The 20,099-nt window shown below is 41.2% G+C and overlaps 1 protein-coding gene across 1 annotated transcript in view; it reads right to left on the reverse strand.

The window, feature by feature from the left end:
• Window positions 1-2,853: 2,853 nt before the first annotated feature.
• Window positions 2,854-20,099, reverse strand: part of LOC126195091 (lazarillo protein-like) — a 41,738-nt gene continuing 24,492 nt past the window's right edge. The window contains exons 4-6 of the mRNA XM_049933556.1: window positions 11,988-12,076; window positions 9,753-9,848; window positions 2,854-3,750 (exon numbers count right to left, since the gene is read on the reverse strand). Of these exons, the coding sequence (XP_049789513.1) occupies window positions 3,620-3,750; window positions 9,753-9,848; window positions 11,988-12,076 (316 nt within the window). The 3' untranslated portion in view covers window positions 2,854-3,619. The remainder of the gene's footprint in view (window positions 3,751-9,752; window positions 9,849-11,987; window positions 12,077-20,099) is intronic.

A 20,099-nucleotide genomic window follows, 5' to 3' on the forward strand; every position in this document is an offset into this window, starting at 1 on the left:
AGACGTGGCTGCACGATCCGTTACAGCCATGCGGATACGATGCCTGTCATCTGGACTGCTAGTGATACGAGGCCGTTGGGATCCAGCACAGCGTTCCGTATTACCCTCCTGAACCCACCGATTCCGCATTCTGCTAACAGTCATTGGATCTCGACAAACGCGAAATTGAAGTTTCAATAATGTTATCATCTAGCATCTAGTGCAATTCTAAAAATATTTGCCCTCGGTAACTCAGTGGAATAGTATAAGGCGGTACTCTTAATGGCTTGTAATCTCAAACCTTAAATTCGTACTGAACATTTTTAATGGCACCTAGTTTTTGTATAAATATCTAGGCATTTTGCTGTAACACTCCCTCTAATTCGGCTTTATCTGTTTCCGAAATATCCCTTACTTGTGGCAGTTTATTATATATTTGTTGATGAATTTCCACCATTACTTCGTCATCTGCCGGTATTGTTTCTTCTGTTGACTTATACCGGGGATGTCCCTCATCCGATTGATACAGATCCATTTGCTAAGTCCATTGTTTGTAAACGCCTGGCATTTCTTCATGTCGGAATTTTTCTTCAAAAATAAGACGTACCTTCCCGAGCATCATATACCCTTCGTCCATACTGAGTGTAACACGATTTTGACACATGAAATCGGCTCCAATGAATATGGGCACAGACAGTTTCGACACAATTACCATGCTTGGTTTTATTCCATGCTCCTGATAGGAAAAAGTTACACAGGTCTGTCTAGTAACTACCGTCGACGTAGAAGACGTAGAAGACGACGAGATGGGTTAGGTCGCACCACGCAGACCACTCCCCGGGAAGGTCGAAACCTCATTCGAATGGTGTTGCTGGACAGATCTGCGTCCTCCTCGACTCTGGCGCAAAGTGGAACAGTGTAACACGTCGTACACTATCAGGGGTGACAGTCCGTCACCGTTTATTATGGCACGGGTTACGTGCGCGTCATCCAGTTCTCCACCTACGTTTGACGAATGTGCAGAAACGTGCTGTTCGGCACTGGTGTATGGAACGACATCACTGGGGACAGGAACGGCATCAGATAGTGTTTTCGGAAGAATCCAGGTTGTGTTTGTTTGAAAATGATGGCCGTATTTCGGTTAGCCACAGACGGGCTGAGCGGCATCACAGTGACTGCATTCGCACAAGACACAAAGCGCCAACTCGAGGCCTTATGGCGTGGGGTGCTGTTGAGTACAACCACTAATCTCAGTTGGTGCGCCGGCTTGAGTGGCTGAGCGGTTCTAGGCCCTTCAGTCTGGAACCGCGCGACCGCTACGGTCGCAGGTTCGAATCCTGCCTCGGGCATGGATGTGTGTGATGTCCTTAGGTTACTTAGGTTCAATTAGTTCTAAGTTCTAGGGGACTCATGACCTCAGAAGTTAAGTCCCATAGTGCTCAGAGCCATTTTTTCCAGTTGGTGCGTGCCCATGGGCATTGTGACCAGTGTGACCTAAGTGAGTGTCCTGCGACCCATAGCCGTTCGGTCCTGCACAACACTTCAGACGCCATTTTTCAGCAAGTAACTGAACGAGCACGTGTTGCTGCACGAAAACGTGCCTTCTCGGTGTTACAGGATGTCAGCCTTTTGCCCTGGCCCGCCAGATCACCAGACATGTGGCCAATCGAAAATGTGTGGGGTATGGTGATCGACGGGTGCAGCGCTGTGACTCAGTGCCGACCACCAAAGATAAACATTTTAACCAGGTGAATACGGCATGGATGACTATACCGCAGGGCGTCATTCGCGGCTTATACGCGTCGATGCCATGGCGCATGGAACAAGTTATTGGGCCCATGGTCAACCCTGTGCCTAGTAGGCAACAGGGCACATGCTGACCGTTGTGACTGAAATGCTAATCATTTCTGCAGAACATAATAATGTACATGTCCTTTGGATATGAATGTCTTACCTCTAGTCGTTGAAGGTGTTCTGTTGCTTCTGAACATGAGTGTATGTAAGTGAATCATGGGCAACAGGAAAACCAGAGAAGAAGAGTATAAAAGCCTTTGATATATTGTGCTACAGAAGGATGTTAAAAATCTGATGAAATGATAAGGTAAAGAATGAGGAGTTTCTCCACAGAAACTGGGGAGAACAAGAAAACAGGACGAACATGTTGGTAGGACTTGAGCTGTAGAAGGAAAAAATAGCTGGAGATAACAGAAGCTGGAATGTATCAAGCAAATAATTGGGGACGTTGTGCTAAGTGCTATCTTGAAATGAAAAGATTAGCGCAGGAGAGGAATTCGTGGCGGGCCATACCAAATCAGAGGACTGGTGGGGAAAAAACAGTGAAATGGCAAGGTAGGTATGTTCACTGTCTTAAATCCAATCTGTAATAAAATATTGTAGATAGCAGGTACCTCATTACATGTATCACTGTACCATTCACGAGGTGTGTCTTCGAAGAACCTAAGATATAACTACCCAGTAACCCGGAAGGACTGCATATTTCTTTGATGTAATAACGTTGAAATTACGGTTTCTTTTTCAGAAGTTGGTATTGAGAGGTGACGTAATGGCTAAGTGTCAGACTACAAATCGAGTGATCTGAGGTTTTGTCCTCTATCTGTCCAAGGACTTTCCTCTGTCACATACCGCTTCCTTCACCGCTAATTGGTACGTACGAAAGATATCAAGTTGCAATGGTTTGGGGTCCACGTTTAAATGCTGATCCTATTTTAACTGCCACAGTAATTCTATTCAAAGTTCGCAGGATCGCTTTAGCATTGTAACCCATCTCGTCCTGTAAGAGAACACTACAACCAAATCTTCATTTTACTCACACTTATTTTCCAGAGGCTACTATCAAAAAATAAACGTAGCTAATTTAGTGTAATAATTGTATTTGAATACATTTCATTACATAGTACCTTTGCAAGCATTTGTGATGTAAACACTTTTCACTCCACATTGAAATAAAATGGTGACAGTTTAGAAAAAAAGAAAAAAAATACATTTGGGTGTCTCAGAGACACAAAAGTGATACAGCTAATTCAATTTTCTTAGCTACTTTTAGTGCTTGGAAGAGATATTTCAAGATATTTACGCACGCAGATAATCAAAAAGAACTTTTAATACTCCTAGAAACTAGAATTACGATAAATGAGTTTTTTATTTTCTTTAGCTAAAGATGAAACGTAGTTACCGGAGGTGACGAGATACAGCTGTTAAAACAATCATTCCAGATAAAAACGATCACCAATTCATGACTCGCTTACTATGTATAGCTGTAACACTGTCCACAATTTTTCGATTTTTCACTTTTCAAAATACAAATGTTCATTTGGTGTGAGGCCATAAAGCGGTCTTGCACTTACGTTTACTTGCTTATGACCGTTCTAAAAACAGAAAGTAGAAATATATTGGATTTCTTTTGAAAATTTCTGCTAAAACTAAATCAGTGCCAACTACAGTTCTACATAACAAATGAAGACATTAATTTGATTTGTTTCAAGGAATACACCGCTTATGAATACTTATTTTACATCGCAAAGAGTTACTGTACCAATATTTTGTAAGAGACATAAAAATGTGATTGCAATGGCTATTAAGATAGTTTGAATCGATCGATCTAGAGTTGGTTGGTCGTCAGTTAATTATTACAGTTTTGGTTTGTTTTGATGTATGACTTTGTTTCCAGGTTGTTCTTGTCTAAAACTGAGAACATGCGTTGGATTGTTTCACTGCTGGGATTCTTGTCTCTTGTGAGGAGCCATGAGAATTCTGGAAAAGACGTTGTCGAGATTAATTGAGGTACAAAACCAGGAAACTTCAGAATTTGCACAAATTTTATTAACAATGTGAGCAATATTAAATATTATGTAAGGGAATGCTCCTGCCTTTCCCTTTCACAACAACATATTTCACAACAGTTCAGGTACCAATACTAGGATCATGGGAATAATCATACTGTGGCAAGAAACCAGTGTGGGAAATGGCTCTGATAAAGATTGATACGGAATTAATCATCCTTATTAACAACTACCTTAGCATGTATTATGCTAAGTATTTTAAATTGCGATTTACAACTGTATTCGGTTTCTATGTGATCTTGATAACCAGAATCTAACTGTGACATCTCTATACCTTACTAAAAATGAAATGAACATGATAATGCAAAATTTGATGATGTAAACATGCCTACATTGTGGATAAAAAAACACGATAGGTTGTTCATAAGAGTTTTTGACAAACTGACAATTCCATATTTCAGTGAGATGCAGGTGCTGAATTAAAAAAACTAGGGAAGAATTGAGAAGAATATTATGAAAAATGTAAGAATAATTCTGTTTCAGAAACCTAATGGAACAACAAAGAAACATTGGTTCAAAATGGCTCTGAGCACGATGGGACTTAACATCTGAGGTCATCAGTCCCCTAGAACTTAGAACTACTTAAACCTAACTAAACTAAGGACATCACACACATCCATGCCCGAGGCAGGATTCGAACCTGCGACCGTAGCGGTCGCACGGTTCCAGACTGTAGCGCCTAGAACCGCTCGGCCACCCCGGCTTGCAGAAACATTGGGGAATGTTATGTAGTCATGGGTGTTGTAAGTACTGTTTTAGAAATATTAAGAGTGAAATTAAGAAAAAATTTAAATTAATTACTACTCATCGAGCGATTTTCTCATGGCATTATATTTACCAGTATGGAAGTGAGATATTCTACCCATTCCGCATCCTACTAAGTGGATACCGCGCTGGTACCACATAACGCACCAGTTGCACGATACGCAAACATTCACAATGTTCGCAGACTTTCACATGGATGACATTAGATGCAGTTGGTTGGGTACACACAGTCCGTCCTGCAGGTAAAGGGATGGGGACAGGGAGGGCATCTGGCCGGCGTCTACATTAAAAATCTCAGTTCTGACAACGTGCCGACCCCGTGTAGATACGAAATTAAGGCAAAAGCAAAAGAAGACTGAACAGAGAAACATGATTTTACCGCTATGTAAATCAGGGAATTTTGAAATCTGGATGTTGGCCGGCCGGCATCATACGATATTAAATCATTTTTAAACTTCTTGTTCCATTCAGTTTCGATGCCTATGACACATCTCATGGGACAGAACTTTTATTAAAAACTATCTGCTATAATTACCACCATAAAACCAGGTGAACATCCTAAAGACACGAATGCTGAGGATCCCATGAAACGTCAAATCGTACGTAATAGAAGCATAACAATGCCTAAGAGAGGCATATGTTTAATAAGAAATTCATACACGCTAACAAATCAGATTACTGTTGCTAGAACAAATAATTATGTGTACAACTATTGGAAATAATTTAAAAATGCAGTGCGGTTGCTTAAAAACAGACGCAATTTTTTTCTGAACTCTCATGACATGCTTAGCGTTTAAGGGTGGTAGTATGTCAAACGGGGCGACTTGGAGCAGGACAGACACCACAGGACATTTTAATTTCCACTATCTATATTTTTACAAATAAATTCATAAAACTTTGTCAGCATGACCAGGAAGGATTCAGGATTCACACTCATAGCAGTGGCAGTTCAAAAACATAACAAAAAAATTTTTACATGTGAAATTTCATCATTTTTTCACTTACTATTGGCCGCATTTGTTGCTATAGGTACACTTTTCTTCATAAGTAACAGAGATTCTTCGATGAATTTTGCACAGCATACAAACCATACGTACAGGTAAAACTTCCTAGCAGATTAAAACTGTGTGCCGGACCGAGACTCGAACTCGGGACTTTTGCCTTCGCAGGAGAGCTTCTGTGAAGTTTGGAAGGTGTGAGGCGAGGTACTGGCGGAATTAAAGCTGTGAGGACGAGGCGTGAGTCGTGCTAGAGCAGCTCAGTCGCCGGCACGGTAGCTCAGCGTGTTCGGTCAGAGGGTTAGCAGCCCTCCGTAATAAAAAAAACTGAGATAACCGATCAAAGACGAACTTAAACGAATGTCTTACGACGTCCGCCCCGTGAACGTACAACGAACGAAAACGAACAAAATGAGAATTAAAAAAAAAAAAAAGTTGGTAGAGCACTTGCCCGCGGAAGGCAAACGTCCCGAGTTCGAGTCTCGGTCCGACACAGTTTTAATCTGCGAGGAAGTTTCATATCAGCGCACGCTCCGCTGTAGAATGAAAATTTCATTCTACATACTTCCAGGTGTATGAAACTCAACAATTCATTTACTTTACGAAAAAAATGGATGAGCGGCTACATTTTAAACTTCATGTTTAGAAAAACCTCAAATTTTACAGTTAACTGTCTGAATTTTTACATCAGTTTTTAATAGATTTGGAAAATTCTAGCTCTCTTACTTATGAAGAAAAGTGTACGTATAGCAACAAATGTAGCAATAGTAAGTGAAAAAATGATGAAATTTCACATGTAAAATAAAATATTTTACTATGTTTTTCAAACTCCACTGCTATGAGTGAGGATCCTGAATCCTTCCTGGTCATGCTGACAAAGTTTTATGAACTCATTTGTAAAAGTATATACAGTGGAAATTAAAATGTCCTGTGGTGGCTCTCCTGCTCCAGGTTGGCCCGTTTGACGTCCTACCCCCTTTAATTCAAAATCTGTTAATCTGCTACAAATAGACAAAAGTAGCACATGTTATGTAACGGGTTTCACAGATTTCTTTTTTTTTTCTTTATTGAGTTTAAATTCCCCCAGAAGGGGGCGGGATGGCAGCAGCTTAATACGCCGCTCTTCAGATTACATAATTTGTTTTAAAAAGATAAAGACAATAAATAATAAAACCTGTCAATAAAATCGGTGACTTAAATGGTAAAATGTCGGAAAATTGTGGAACTTAAAACAAAGGGTTTATGATGCTAATAAAATACACAGGAAGCAGAAAAACAATAGGCAGACAATTAAAAAACTCGGTACAGTCTGGTTTCTGTTCGCAAGAGAGATAAAATTCATACCCAGCGACAGCGTGATGTCTGTTCGCAACACTTACGGGTTTCACAGACATACAAATTTCTTATAAATGTCGAACAAGATTCAAGAACAGAAAGCTTTTTGGTGCTGATATACATATCATTTTAGATACTAATACATGCGACTCGGATGTATACATCAAATACTGTCATGAATAACTGACAGAATAAAAGGTAGCACCGTCAGCTGCACAGTTCGACCTCGACCGTTGCAAGTACCATACAAGCAACGGCCAGCGGCGCCGCGTGCGCTGGGAGGAAGGCTCTGTCATGCTAGGTGGCGTAACCATGTCGGTGCACGTTTCAAGAGCGCCATACAACTTCGTATCCAAAGCATTACATTTAAATTGTTAAGGAAGAATTGCAAAAGATGCGTGTCAATATAAAGAACATTTAAAATACTGCTTGCCCTACTTGGGCAGAAATCCTATCTTACTTATAAAAGTGCAAGTGATATATTATGTAAAACCAGCGTATAAAAATCTTTATAAGGCTTTTTTTATTTGTATATGTATGTAAAATTATCAAGTTATTGTCAGCTGAAATCTGTTACAGTGTACACTGGCCATGTAACTTAACATAACAATACATTTTCATTTTTATTGCAAAGCAAAAGTCCTTGGGTCGTTATTCACAGAACGAAGTGCAAAACGGTACAACATTAGATACAGTTAAAACTTCACAAATGAATTTGCAACTTCATTTGTACAACAGAACAAAGACTCATGCGTCATTATTTACCTGATCCAGCGCAAAATAGGTGTAACATTAGGCGACTTTAAAATTCCAAGAGTGAAATGTTGTCAATATCTCAGGTAATGGGATAAGTGAAAACAAGATGGAATGGAAGTGAAGAAGTCCCGTGCTTCTTGACAGAGCGTAGGGGAAGGATGCGCGAGACCCGCACAGCCGTATTAGGTAAGGTCCTAATGGAAGTGGTTTGCCGTTGTCTTCCTCCGACCTTAATGCGGATGAATGATGATGATGACACAACACCCAGTCGTCTCGGGGACGGTGAAAATCCCTGAGCCCGCTGGGAATCGAACCCGGGACCATTAATGCGGATGAATGATGATGATGACACAACACCCAGTCGTCTCGGGGACGGTGAAAATCCCTGAGCCCGCTGGGAATCGAACCCGGGACCACGTGCTAGGGAAGCGAGAACGCTACTGCGAGACCACGAGCGGCGGACAGAAACGGGGTACTATATTATTTTATTTTAATTCGATGGAAGATTCTAGGTTTTTTGAATATTGTTTGGAACTGACTTTTACAAGAAATGTGCATTTCTGTAAAATATCTGTTACTTTTGTCTGCTTATAATAGATCAACAGATGAAGGGTTAAATCCAAAACGTGTCATGATAGTTAATAAATTCAGAAAAAAAGCAGCAGCTGTTTTTAAGAAATTACACAGCCTTACTGAATTCTTTCCAATAATAACACTCCTAAAGGTTGCAAGCCTGTACAAGGACTTTTAGTCTGAATTAAATTCATTACGCATTTTGAATAAAGTCTGAGCAAAAATTGAAAGAACAAGTAAATACGAGTATTTGAAGAAGCGAGCATGGACACGATGAATAAAGAAATAATGAAAAGCAGCATGAAAAATGAAAAAAATGAGAGGTATAAGTTGCAATGGAAAACTTATTAATGTAGTTAACGCTTTCAAATATGTAGGAAGTAAATTAACCAAGGAAGGAAACATCAAGGACGAAATTTTATTATTTTATATCGGAAATAATTAGAAATTAGAAAACACTAGAGAAAGCAACGATCATGACATACAAGTCGTAGTATCCGCCAATTTTGACATGTGGCGAAAATGTTGGATCTGGACAAAGAAAGATCTGAGTAGAATACAAGCAAAAGAGTTCCGCTTTCTACGAGGAATCCTAGTAAGACGAGACGGGTCAAGATAAGGAATGAAACAATATGCAACACCCTGCAGATCAAGCCCCAAAAAGAAAGTAGGCAGAAAAATAGGGTTAAATGGTTTGGCCACATAAAAGAGTGGAACCAGAGAGACTTCCAAGGAGAGAACTCGAATGGATAAACCATGGACGAAGACCAATTTGAAGACCATAAACAAGATGGAGATAGCAGGTGAAGGATGGTGTGAACCGAAGGGGACTGCAATGGGAGAATATGCTTAAAGATAGACTGAGGGAGGAAAAGAAAACTTGAAAGAGGCTCTGAACGAGCTGCATAGGCAGGAACGTTTCACGAAGAAGAAGACGACTGGTGAATATGAGGCTTTATTAAATTTACTGCATTATATTGGTGAATACGTCGCTTCATGAAATCGTTCAATGGTCTGTCTGTATAATAATGTCTCTGTTCAACACGTATGTTCAGGAACTGGCAGGTAGGAGATTAAATGATAATGGTGACAAACTATTTAAATTTTAAGGTTAAAAAATGGTTCAAATGGCTCTGAGCACTATGGGACTCAACTGCTGTGGTCATAAGTCCCCTAGAACTTAGAACTACTTAAACCTAACTAACCTAAGGACAGCACACAACACCCAGCCATCACGAGGCAGAGAAAATCCCTGACCCCGCCGGGAATCGAACCCGGGAACCCGGGCGTGGGAAGCGAGAACGCTACCGCACGACCACGAGATGCGGGCATTTAAATTTTAAGCGGCTCAGTTATGAAGAAGAAGTGTGTCTACTCAGTTATGATGGTAAGCTGCAGATATTTTTTCTTCCATTGAAACCAAAACATAATTGTCTTAAATTGTAGCTGTGCTGAAATTGCATGGGCTGTCAGAGGCGAAACTTACGTGCGTTAGCGATGTTTGCGAGGCTGCTACATGACCATACTACGGAGTAGCTGTCGTAGTCCGTGTCCAGAATCCAGTAGGGCGCCTTGAGAGAACCTGTAAGTAAAACACATTTAGCATCCGAGTTTACGAAGAAGTTAGTTCAAATGGTTCAAATGGCTCTGAGCACTATGGGACTCAACTGCTGTGGTTATCAGTCCCCTAGAACTTAGAACTACTTAAACCTAACTAACCTAAGGACATCACACACATCCATGCCCGAGGCAGGATTCGAACCTGCGACCGTAGCAGTCGCACGGCTCCGGGCTGCGCGCATAGAACCGCGAGACCACCGCGGCCGGCGAAGAAGTTAGTAACTTAATTTTTGCAGTTTTGTAGTTATGAGAATGTAAGAAAAACTTTTGTTTGATGGTGATCTAATGTATCCAAAATGTGGATTGTAATAAATAAATTCGCACACACACACACACATTCACGCGCATAAACTGTAATATAGACAAAACGACAAATTAGTTTAAATCTGCTTCACAATCGCTGAAACAACCGAAGATTTATTAGTGTACTTCACAGCAGAACCTACTTCTGTAACGTTATCTACTGAAAAAGGAGAACCGTCATTAGAGCGAAGTAACGCTTTATGCAAGACAGTAGTGCAGCATTACGAGCTGTTTCAAAATTCTGATCCAAATGTATTATGTTTTAATGCTATTAACCAGAACTGTATCTAGGGGATAGCGATGTATTTCTCACCCAAGAGTGCAGTCACAGAGGGAGCGAAAAACTGACCGAAAAGAAAGAAAGAAAGATAGTTTAAGAATGTACTGGGATAGGTACATGTGTTGTCCAAATCGTCGTGTTCCCATCTTCTGCCTATGAAAAGAAGCCTATCTCTCGACCCGTGACTGTAACCGCACGCTATTGTCACAGTGTCATTTCTAGAGTGTCATTTCGTCCAAGAGCATCACAAAGAAACGGCTGCCACTGACGAGACATCTATCGCTGCCGCGCGGAAAAGCCGAGTGGTCTGAGGCGCCTTGTCACATTTCAATCGGCTCCCCCCCGTCGGAGGTTCCAATCCTCCCTCGGGCATGGGTCTGTGTGTTTCCCTTAGCGTAAGTTAAAGTTACATTGAGTAGTGTGTAAACTTAGCGACCGACGACCTCAGCAGTTTGGTCTCATAAGGTCTAACCACAAATTTCCAATTTTTTATATCGCCTACATGATTTATGCAACAGCAGTACGCTGGGTTACGGCAGCTGCTGCCTGCTGCCTGCACAGCTCGAGCACGTTCAACAATGGAGCTCTTTCTTCTATCTGGGTACTGTATGCTAAGATTTTCAAGGGTCGAAGTAGGTTTTTGACAGGATACTTTGGCCAAGGCTTTATGTGTGCCTCCATACTGCTTCTTATATTTATTTATTTTTTTTAATTTTCATCATTTCTGTATTGTTTTTCTTTACATTATGTATATTTTTGTATTCTCATGATTTTGGAAAATTTTGAGCAATGCATATCTGTTTATTTTACGTGTATAAGTAATTCCGTTATAATTCTAGACCTGAGCCCGAAAGGAGAGAGAGAGACAGTGTGGGGTTTCCGCGAAGAACGAATTACAAGACGAGATTGTATAATCGAAAAAGCTGACAAATTTTAGCGAGAAGAGAACTGTTTATTGGTAAGAGATCAAAGGAAAAATTCTCATCATTGTGATTTGTTGAAGACATGAGACGAGGAAAGTAGTATTGAGAGATAAGGCGACATCTGTATTCCTGGTATATCTATTCTGAGGCCTGTAATAACCAATAATGTAGAGAGGAAGACGAATTCGCAAGAGGAGAACCTCGTAAGAAGAAGCAGAGAAAATAAGATTTGGAAAAGAGAAGAAATTGGAGAAGATTCATCGTAGAAGACGACACAATATATATGGCCTACATCCAAGTTCCCCAGGTGCTTGACTGCTAAGAATTTCACTAACGCGGTGGTCGTATTCTTTTGGCGGGTGCCAATTACTTTCGACCCCCTTAATTGCCGTTCCACGTTAGTGCGAAATTCACAGTGATACACGAACAGCCCTTGCAGTTTTGGGAATAAGTGAGCCAGCGTTAAGTACTTGTGAATACCCAAAATACTGCAATGCTATTTTAATATATGAATCAGAGGTTGCTGGCGAATACGGCGCATTGTTTGAGGTGTGCACGAGTACAGTGTGTGTTGTCTATGTGAGGGCCCACTCACCTGTGAGAGGAAAAGACACGAGCAGCCGGCCGTCGCTCCCGTCACTCGCCAGGTTCGCCGTTCCCTTGATTGTTTCCGTGATGCCAGTGCTGTAAAAATCACGGTTTCTCGACAAAAAATCTGTTACGTGCTACAAATATACTCACATGCAATGAAAGTGATGTTATAAATCTTCTGTATATTGCGCAATTTGTATCTACCATAGCAAAATAATCAAACAATCGGAATTCCAGGATGGAATGTAACAATAACAGAGAAGGAAAGTTGCAACTCACCATATAGCGGAGATGCTGAGTCGCGATAGGCACAATAAAAAGATACCAACCATTTCCTCGACCGACTCTCCACAGTTCCTTTTCCTTCACTACACAGTGCCCTCCCCGTCACTATTGATGCCGCCTCCCTGTACACTAACATTCCTAATGCCCGTGCCCTTACTGCTATCAAATACTACCTTTCCAGACACCCTATGGATACCAAACCAACAACCTCCTTCCTAGTCTCCATGACCAACTACATCCTCCCCCACAACTACTTCTCCTTTCAAGGCATTACCTACAAACAAATACGCGGTACGAATATGGGCACCTGCATGGCACCATCCTACGCTAACCTATTCATGGGCCATCTAGAGGGATCCTTCCTAAAAACCCAGAATTCTAAACCCCTCATCTGGCTCAGATTCATTGTTGACATCTTAGCTATCTGGATTGAAGGTGAGGACAACTTATTCACATTCCTCAACAATTTCTCCCCCATTTGCTCCACCTGGTCCTACTCAACCCAACAAGCCACTTCCGGCCGGCCGGTGTGGCCGTGCAGTTCTAGGCGCTTCAGTCTGGAACCGCGCGATCACTACGGTCGCAGGCTCGAATCCTGCCTCGGGCATGGATGTGTGTGATGTCCTTAGGTTAGTTAGGTTTGAGTAGTTCTAAGTTCTAGGGGACTGATGACCACAGATGTTAAGTCCTATAGTGCTCAGAGCCATTTGAAACATTTTTCTTGACCTCCACCTCAGAATGGCTACATCAGTACTTCTGTCCATATCATACCTACTAACCACCAGCAATACCTCCACTTCGACAGCTGCCACCCATTCCATATCAAGAAGTCCCTTCCGTACAGCATAGCCACCCATTGTCGTCGCATCTGCAGTGACGAGGAGTCCCTCTCTAAATATACCAAGGGTCTCAGTGACGCCTACAAGGACTGTAATTATCCTCCCATCCTTGTACAAAAACAAATCTCTCGTGCCTTATCTTTCCAGCCTTCCACAGCCTCCAAGTCGCACAGTCCGGCCACAGAGGAGAATTTCCCTCGTAACTCAGTACCATCCCGGACTGGAGCAACTGAATTACATTCTCTGCCAGGGTTTCAAATACCTCTCGTCGTACCCTGAAATGAAAAATGTCCTACACACTATCCTTCCCACTCCTCCTACTGTGGTATTCCACCATCCACTGAACCTACACAATATACTCGTCCATCCTTACACAACCCCTGCTCCTAATCCCTTACCTCATGGCTCATATCCCTGTAATAGACCTAGATGCAAGACATGTCCCATACATCCTCCTACCACCACCTACTCCAGTCTGGTCACTAACATCACCTATCCCATCAAAGGCAGGACTACCTGTGAAGCCAGTCATGTGATTTACAAGCTAAGCTGCAACCAATGTACTGCATTCTATGTAGGCATGACACCCAACAAGCTGTCTGTCTGCATGAACGGCCACCGACAAACTGTGGCCAAAAAACAAGTGGACCACCCTGTTGCTGAACACGCTGCCAAACAAATCCCTCATCTCAATGACTGCTCCGCAGCCTGTGCCATATGGAGCCTTCCAACCAACACCAGCTTTTCTCAATTGCGCAGGTGGGAACTTTCCCTGCAATACATCCTACGTTCCCGTAACCCTCCTGGCCTCAACCTTCGTTAGTCACTGTCCTCACCCATCCAGCCCCCTCCCTGTTCCCATTCCAGCACTACACAGCCGTCATTTCACCGCCACACCCAGTCTTTTAATTTATTTTTATTTTTATTTCTCTCCTTTCCACTACTTACCCCCTCCCCCCTCCTCACTTTCTGTCCTGCCCTCCGTCTAAACTGCAATACTTCACTGTCCGCCACTCCCATCATACTATCCCTCCCCCTCCCCACCCCAGCCTCCTCCATACCCCCACCCAGTCGCCACTACCATCATGCACTGGTGCTGCTGCTCGCACTGTAGTTTCAGCTCTCTGAGACTGCAGACGTGTGTGCAAGTTGTGTTTGCGTGAGTGTGTGTGTGTGTGTGTGTGTGTATGTGTGTCTACTGCTGACAAAGGCCTTAATGGCCGAAAGCTATGATTGTGTGAATATTTTTATTGTACATAACGCGACTCAGCATCTCGGCTATATGGTGAGTTATAGCAAAATAATAATAGTCTAGGTAACTTCCGTTCCTTCCGCCCGGGCCACGGCAGGAAAGCTGGAGCCGACCTGCTATACAGCCAGTGCTGACGCTGCGATACGATGGGACTAGAAGTGACTTGTACAACACGTCAGCCAACGACTCTTAGAGAACTATGTGAACATGCCGAGCAGGCGTGGCATAATGTATCCCATTCTCCTTCTGTACGATCGACTGGATGCCGGAGTCAGCACCTGCATTGCCATCTGTGGAGGCTATTCCACACACTCATCCATATGAGGATGTTTCAACATGGATCGATATCTGCCGGCCGGGGTGGCCGAGCGGTTCTAGGCGCTACACTCTGGAACCGCGCAACCACTACGGTCGCAGGTTTGAATCCTGCCTCGGGCATGGATGTGTGTGATGTCGTTAGGTTAGTTAGGTTTAAGTAGTTCTAAGTTCTAGGGGACTGATGACCTCAGAAGTTAGGTCCCATAGTGCTCAGAACCATTTGAAGCATTTTTGATCGATATCTGGTACCTTAGAAACGCTTGTGCTACGGATTTGTGAATGTAATAATGTACTCCATATGCACTGTTGCAACAAATATTAAGTGAATGGGAAACCTCTAAAAGGATGTACTAATTCTTTTTCCGGCAGTGTAAAATGTCTCATAGAGAGCAGAGAAATTTTCAAATGTAGAATAAAAATGTTTTTCTAGAACAGTACATTCTGAGTCAAAGAAGGAATTCCCGGACTGAAATCGTCATTCAGTTAGAAACCTGTAAAGGGTCAACATACTCGTATTTCTACTTTTATCCGCAGTGTTTTATTCTGCTACATCATAACATTTATCGCGAATGTGAAATAACTAACCTCGTCAGTTGCTTGGGTTGTGAGCGTGTTACGACGTTACAGTGGGTGGCTCAGTGAAACCTAAAAAGTCTCCGAGATTATCTGTACAAATAAAGTGTGGTGTGTGTGTGTGTGTGTGTGTGTGTGTGTGTGTATGTGTGAGAGAGAGAGAGAGAGAGAGAGAGAGAGACAGAGAGAGAAAATGTTCATGTGGTCACGATATGACAGTTTTGTGAATATACGTTCTAAACAAAAGGAGTAATTTTGAAACACCTCAGATGGTTTTATGATAGTCAAATCAACGTCAATTTAAAAAAAAAGGAAAACCTCTGGCAGTTTTCACTACAGTATTTCCAGCCTCGACACGAAACAAATATCCTTATCAGTTATGTATTGCTTATACGCTTGAAAATGACGACCTGGCGAAATTGCATGACTCATCGTAATCCCTAAGGAGGTAAACAAGGGGATGAAGCGCTTTTCTTTTTTTTTTCAAGTGTCGCTAGTAAGGCAATTTTGAAGCTACACCTACGAAAATAAAGAAATATGCGTTTCAGTATTTTTGGATATTTGACCTTATGGGTGGTTAATGCATTTTATTATCATTAAAGAACTACTGAAGTGTTTTTAAAGGTACATCTATGAACAGTGGTATTTGACTTCTCGGTTACAAATAAAGACATACGAATTGAACTCCTTTGCAGGTGAAATAAGAAATCAAATTTTTTACGAAAATGTTCTATTCTGAAAGTGTTTTTAAACCTAAGTCAATGAAAATTTAAATTTGGTTTCTCAGCTAGAAATGAAAAATACATGTTTCACTATTTTTTGGGAATTCAACCCCTATGGAGGTGAAATGGGGGATTTAAGTTTTTATGGAAATATTTCCTTGCACAAGCATTTTTGAAGCTAAATTTATGGAAATTTGTATTTGGCTTCTCTGTCATAAATAAAATATATGCATTGCACTGTTTTTGGAAATTCAATCCCTAAGGGCGTGATATATGGGGTGAAACGTTTTATGAAAATATTTCATTGCGAAAGATTTTTAAAAATTAAATCATTGAAAATTGGTGTTTCACTGTTTTTCGAAATTCAGCTCCTAACGGGCTGAAACAGTGTCAGACTGATTGCCTGACTCGTCACCGTCCAGCCCAAACCACTAAGGATAGGAAATTTGGAGAGGGTGTGGATCAGGCATCGATTAAGAAAGGATTGTCCGAAATTACTCTCGTAAACGGGTGAAACAGGCTTTTTACAAGTATGTCGCTATTAACGGAATTCTGAATATTTTTTTCAATCATTAGTCTTCTGACTGGATTGATGCGGCCCGCCATACATTCCTCTCCTGTGCCATACTCTTCATCTCAGAGAAGCACTTGCAACATACGTCTTCAATTATTTGCTGGATGTATTCCAATTCTGTATTCCTCTACAGTTTTTGCCATCTGCAGCTCCCTCCAGTACCATGGAAGTCATTCCCTGATGTTTTAATAGACGTCCTATCATTCTGTCCCTTCTCCTTGTCAGTGTTTTCCACATATTACTTTCCTCTCAAATTCTGCGCAGAAACTCCTCATTACTTACCTTATCAGTCCACCCAATTTTCAACATTCGTCTGTAGCACCACATATCAAACGCTTCGATTCTATTCTGTTCTGATTTTCCCACAGTCCATTTTTCACTACCATACAGTGCTGTGCTAAACAAACATATATTCTCAGGAATGTCTTCCTCAAATTAAGTCCTATGTTTGGTACTAGTAAAATTCTCTTGGCTACGAATTCCCTTTTTTCCAGTGCTAGTCTGCTTTTAATGTCCTCTTGCTCCCACCGTCATTGGTTATTTTGCTGCCTACTTTGACCGTCCCCACAATCTTGTTGCGTATGTTGATTTATTAATGTTTGGACTCAATTAGTAACTTGGGCGGCTCGTCACATTTTCACAGTGCTCGTCACGCTGAAACTGTGACATTCTGCAACAAGAGACAGGGGCAGTCGAATATAAATAAACAGATCTGTTAGTAATGAAACTACTCATCTTTCTTGTTGCTCTTCTTTGTAGTTCTTTGATGACTCATTATGCATTTCCTTTCTGAGATTTTTCTTTCTGTTATCATCTAGAGGATGGTCGGGTTGCTGTTCCAATAATAATGTTAAACCTGGTGGACTTTCTGCAGAATTACACATATACTTTCAGTCATTTCACTTCATAATACAAATCAATAAAATACACATAATTCGTTCTCTATCCTCGCACTTCAAACACGTACAACCAACTGCACTAAAGTACAAAGATTTACTTCTAAGAACACGTATCAAATAAATGAGTCATATATACATTCATTTATGCAAAACAAGCTTTGAAACATAAATTTCATAAATAAATTGCAATTAATTATCTCTCTTTCTTGAGAAGTCCATAATCATCGTTGTAATTTACATTAAGTATTTATAAACATTGACATCGAAATATTTTCGCATAGCTGTGTGTTAGTGGATTTTTGGGTCTTATGTCTGCGGTGCGGTATCGTTCACTTCATATGATACAAGGTCGGTTATTACATTTATCATGTCATAACCAGTTTTATTACACTAGACACTTCATTTACTTCCTGACCGTCTGTCCTGATGTTAAGCTTCTCGCTGTTCTCATTTCTGCTGTTTCTGCTGCTTCTCATTAGTTTTATCTTTCTTATTTATACTCTCAATCCATATTCTGTACTCATTAGACGGTTCATTCCATTCAGGAGATCATGTATTTGTTTTTCGCTTTCACTCAGAATAGTAATGTCATCAGCGACTTGTATCATTGATATCCTTTCATCTTGAATTTTAATTCCACTCCAGAACCTTTCTTTTTATTTCCATCATTGCTTCTTCGATGTACAGATTGAACAGTAGAGGCGAAAGGCTACATCCCTGTCTTACACCCTTTTTACTCCGAGCTCTATGTTCTTGGTCGTCCACCTTTGTTATTCCCTCTTGGCTCTTAAATATATCGTACATCAGCCGTCCCTCTCTATAGCTTACCCCTACTTTTCTCAGAATTTCGAACATCTTGCACCATTATACATTGTCGAACGCTTTTTCCAGGTCTACAAATCCTATGAACGTGTCTTGATTTTTCTTTAGTCTTGCTTCCATTATCAACCGCAACGTCAGAATTGCCTCTCTGGTGCCTTTGCCTTTCATAAAGCCAAACTGATCGTCATGTAACACATTCTCAATTTTCTTTTCCATTCTTCTGTATATTATCCTTCTAAGTAACTTTGACGCATGAGCTGTTAATCTGACTGTGTGACAATTCTCGCGGTTGTCAGCCTTTAAAGTCTTCGAAGTTGTATGATTGGTATTTTTCCGAAACTCCACAGCAACGTGAATAGTCAGTATGTTGCCACTTCCCCTTATGATTTTAGAAATTCTGATGGAATGTTATGTATCCCTTTTGCCTTATTTGATCTTAAGCCCTCCAAAGATGTCTTAAATTCTGATTCTATTACTGAAGTACCTATCTCTCCTAAACCGACTCTTGTCTCTTTATCGCATCGGACAAATCCTCCCCCCCCCTTTCCACCCCCTCCCCCTCCCGCAAAGAGGCCTTCGATATACTCTTTCCATCTATCCGCTCTCTCCTCTGCATTTAACAGTGGGATTCCCGTTGCACTCCTAATATTACCAGCCTTGCTTTTAATTTCACCGAAGATTGTTTTGACTTTCGTACACGCTGAGTCACTCCTTTTGACAATCATTTCTTTTTCGAGTTCTTCACATTTTTTATGCAGCCACTCCGTCTCAACTTCCCTGCACTTACTATTTACTACATTATTCAGCGACTTGTATTTCTGTATTGCTGAATTTCCTTGAACATTTCTGTACTTCCATCATTCATCGATCAACTGAAGTATTTCTTCTGTTTCCCATGGTGTCTTCGCAGTTACCTTCTTAGTACCTATGTTTTTCTTCCAATTTCTGTGATTGCCTGTTTTGGAGATGTCCATTCCTCTCTAACTGTAGTGCCTTATTGTTGTATCTATATCCTTAGAGAATATCAAGCGTATCTCGTCATTCCTTAATACTTCCGCATTCCACTTCTTTTCGTACTGATTGATCCTGACTGATCTCTTAAACTTCAGCCTACTCTTCGTCACTACTACATTGTGATCTGAGTCTATATCTGCCCCCCTTACAGTCTAATATCTGATTTCGGAATTTCTGTCTGACCATGATGTAATCTAACTGAAATCTTCCAATATCACCCGGCATTTTCCAAGTATACCGCCTCCTCTTGTGATTCTTGTACTCTGTTACTAGCTGAAATTTGTTACAGAACTCAATTAGGCTCTCTCCGCTCTCATTCCTTGTACCAAGTACATATCCTCCTGTAACATTTTCTTCTACTCTTTCCCCTACAACTGCATCCCAGTCCCCCATGGCTATTATATTTTCATCTCCCTTTACGTACTGTATTACCCATTCAATATCCTAATATGGTTTCTCTATCTCTTCATCTTCAACTCGAGACGTCTGTATGTACATCTGAACTATCGTTGACGGTGTTAGTTTGCTGTCGATTCTGGCAAGAACAACCCTATCACCGAACTTCTCACAGTAACACTCTCTGCCCTACCTTCCTACTCATAACGAAAAGTACTCCCGATATATCATTCTTTGCTGCTGTTGATGTTACCCTATACTTATCTGACCAGAGATACTTGTCTTCTTTCAGTTTCACTTCAGTGACCCATAATATATCTAGACTGAGTCTTTGCATTTCCCTTTTCAGATTTTCTAGCTTCTCTACCGCGTTCAAGCTCCTGACATTTCATGCCCCGACTGGTAAGAATGTTATCCTTACG

This window comes from Schistocerca nitens, chromosome 1 (genome assembly GCF_023898315.1).
Source record: "Schistocerca nitens isolate TAMUIC-IGC-003100 chromosome 1, iqSchNite1.1, whole genome shotgun sequence".
Lineage (NCBI taxonomy): Eukaryota > Metazoa > Arthropoda > Insecta > Orthoptera > Acrididae > Schistocerca > Schistocerca nitens.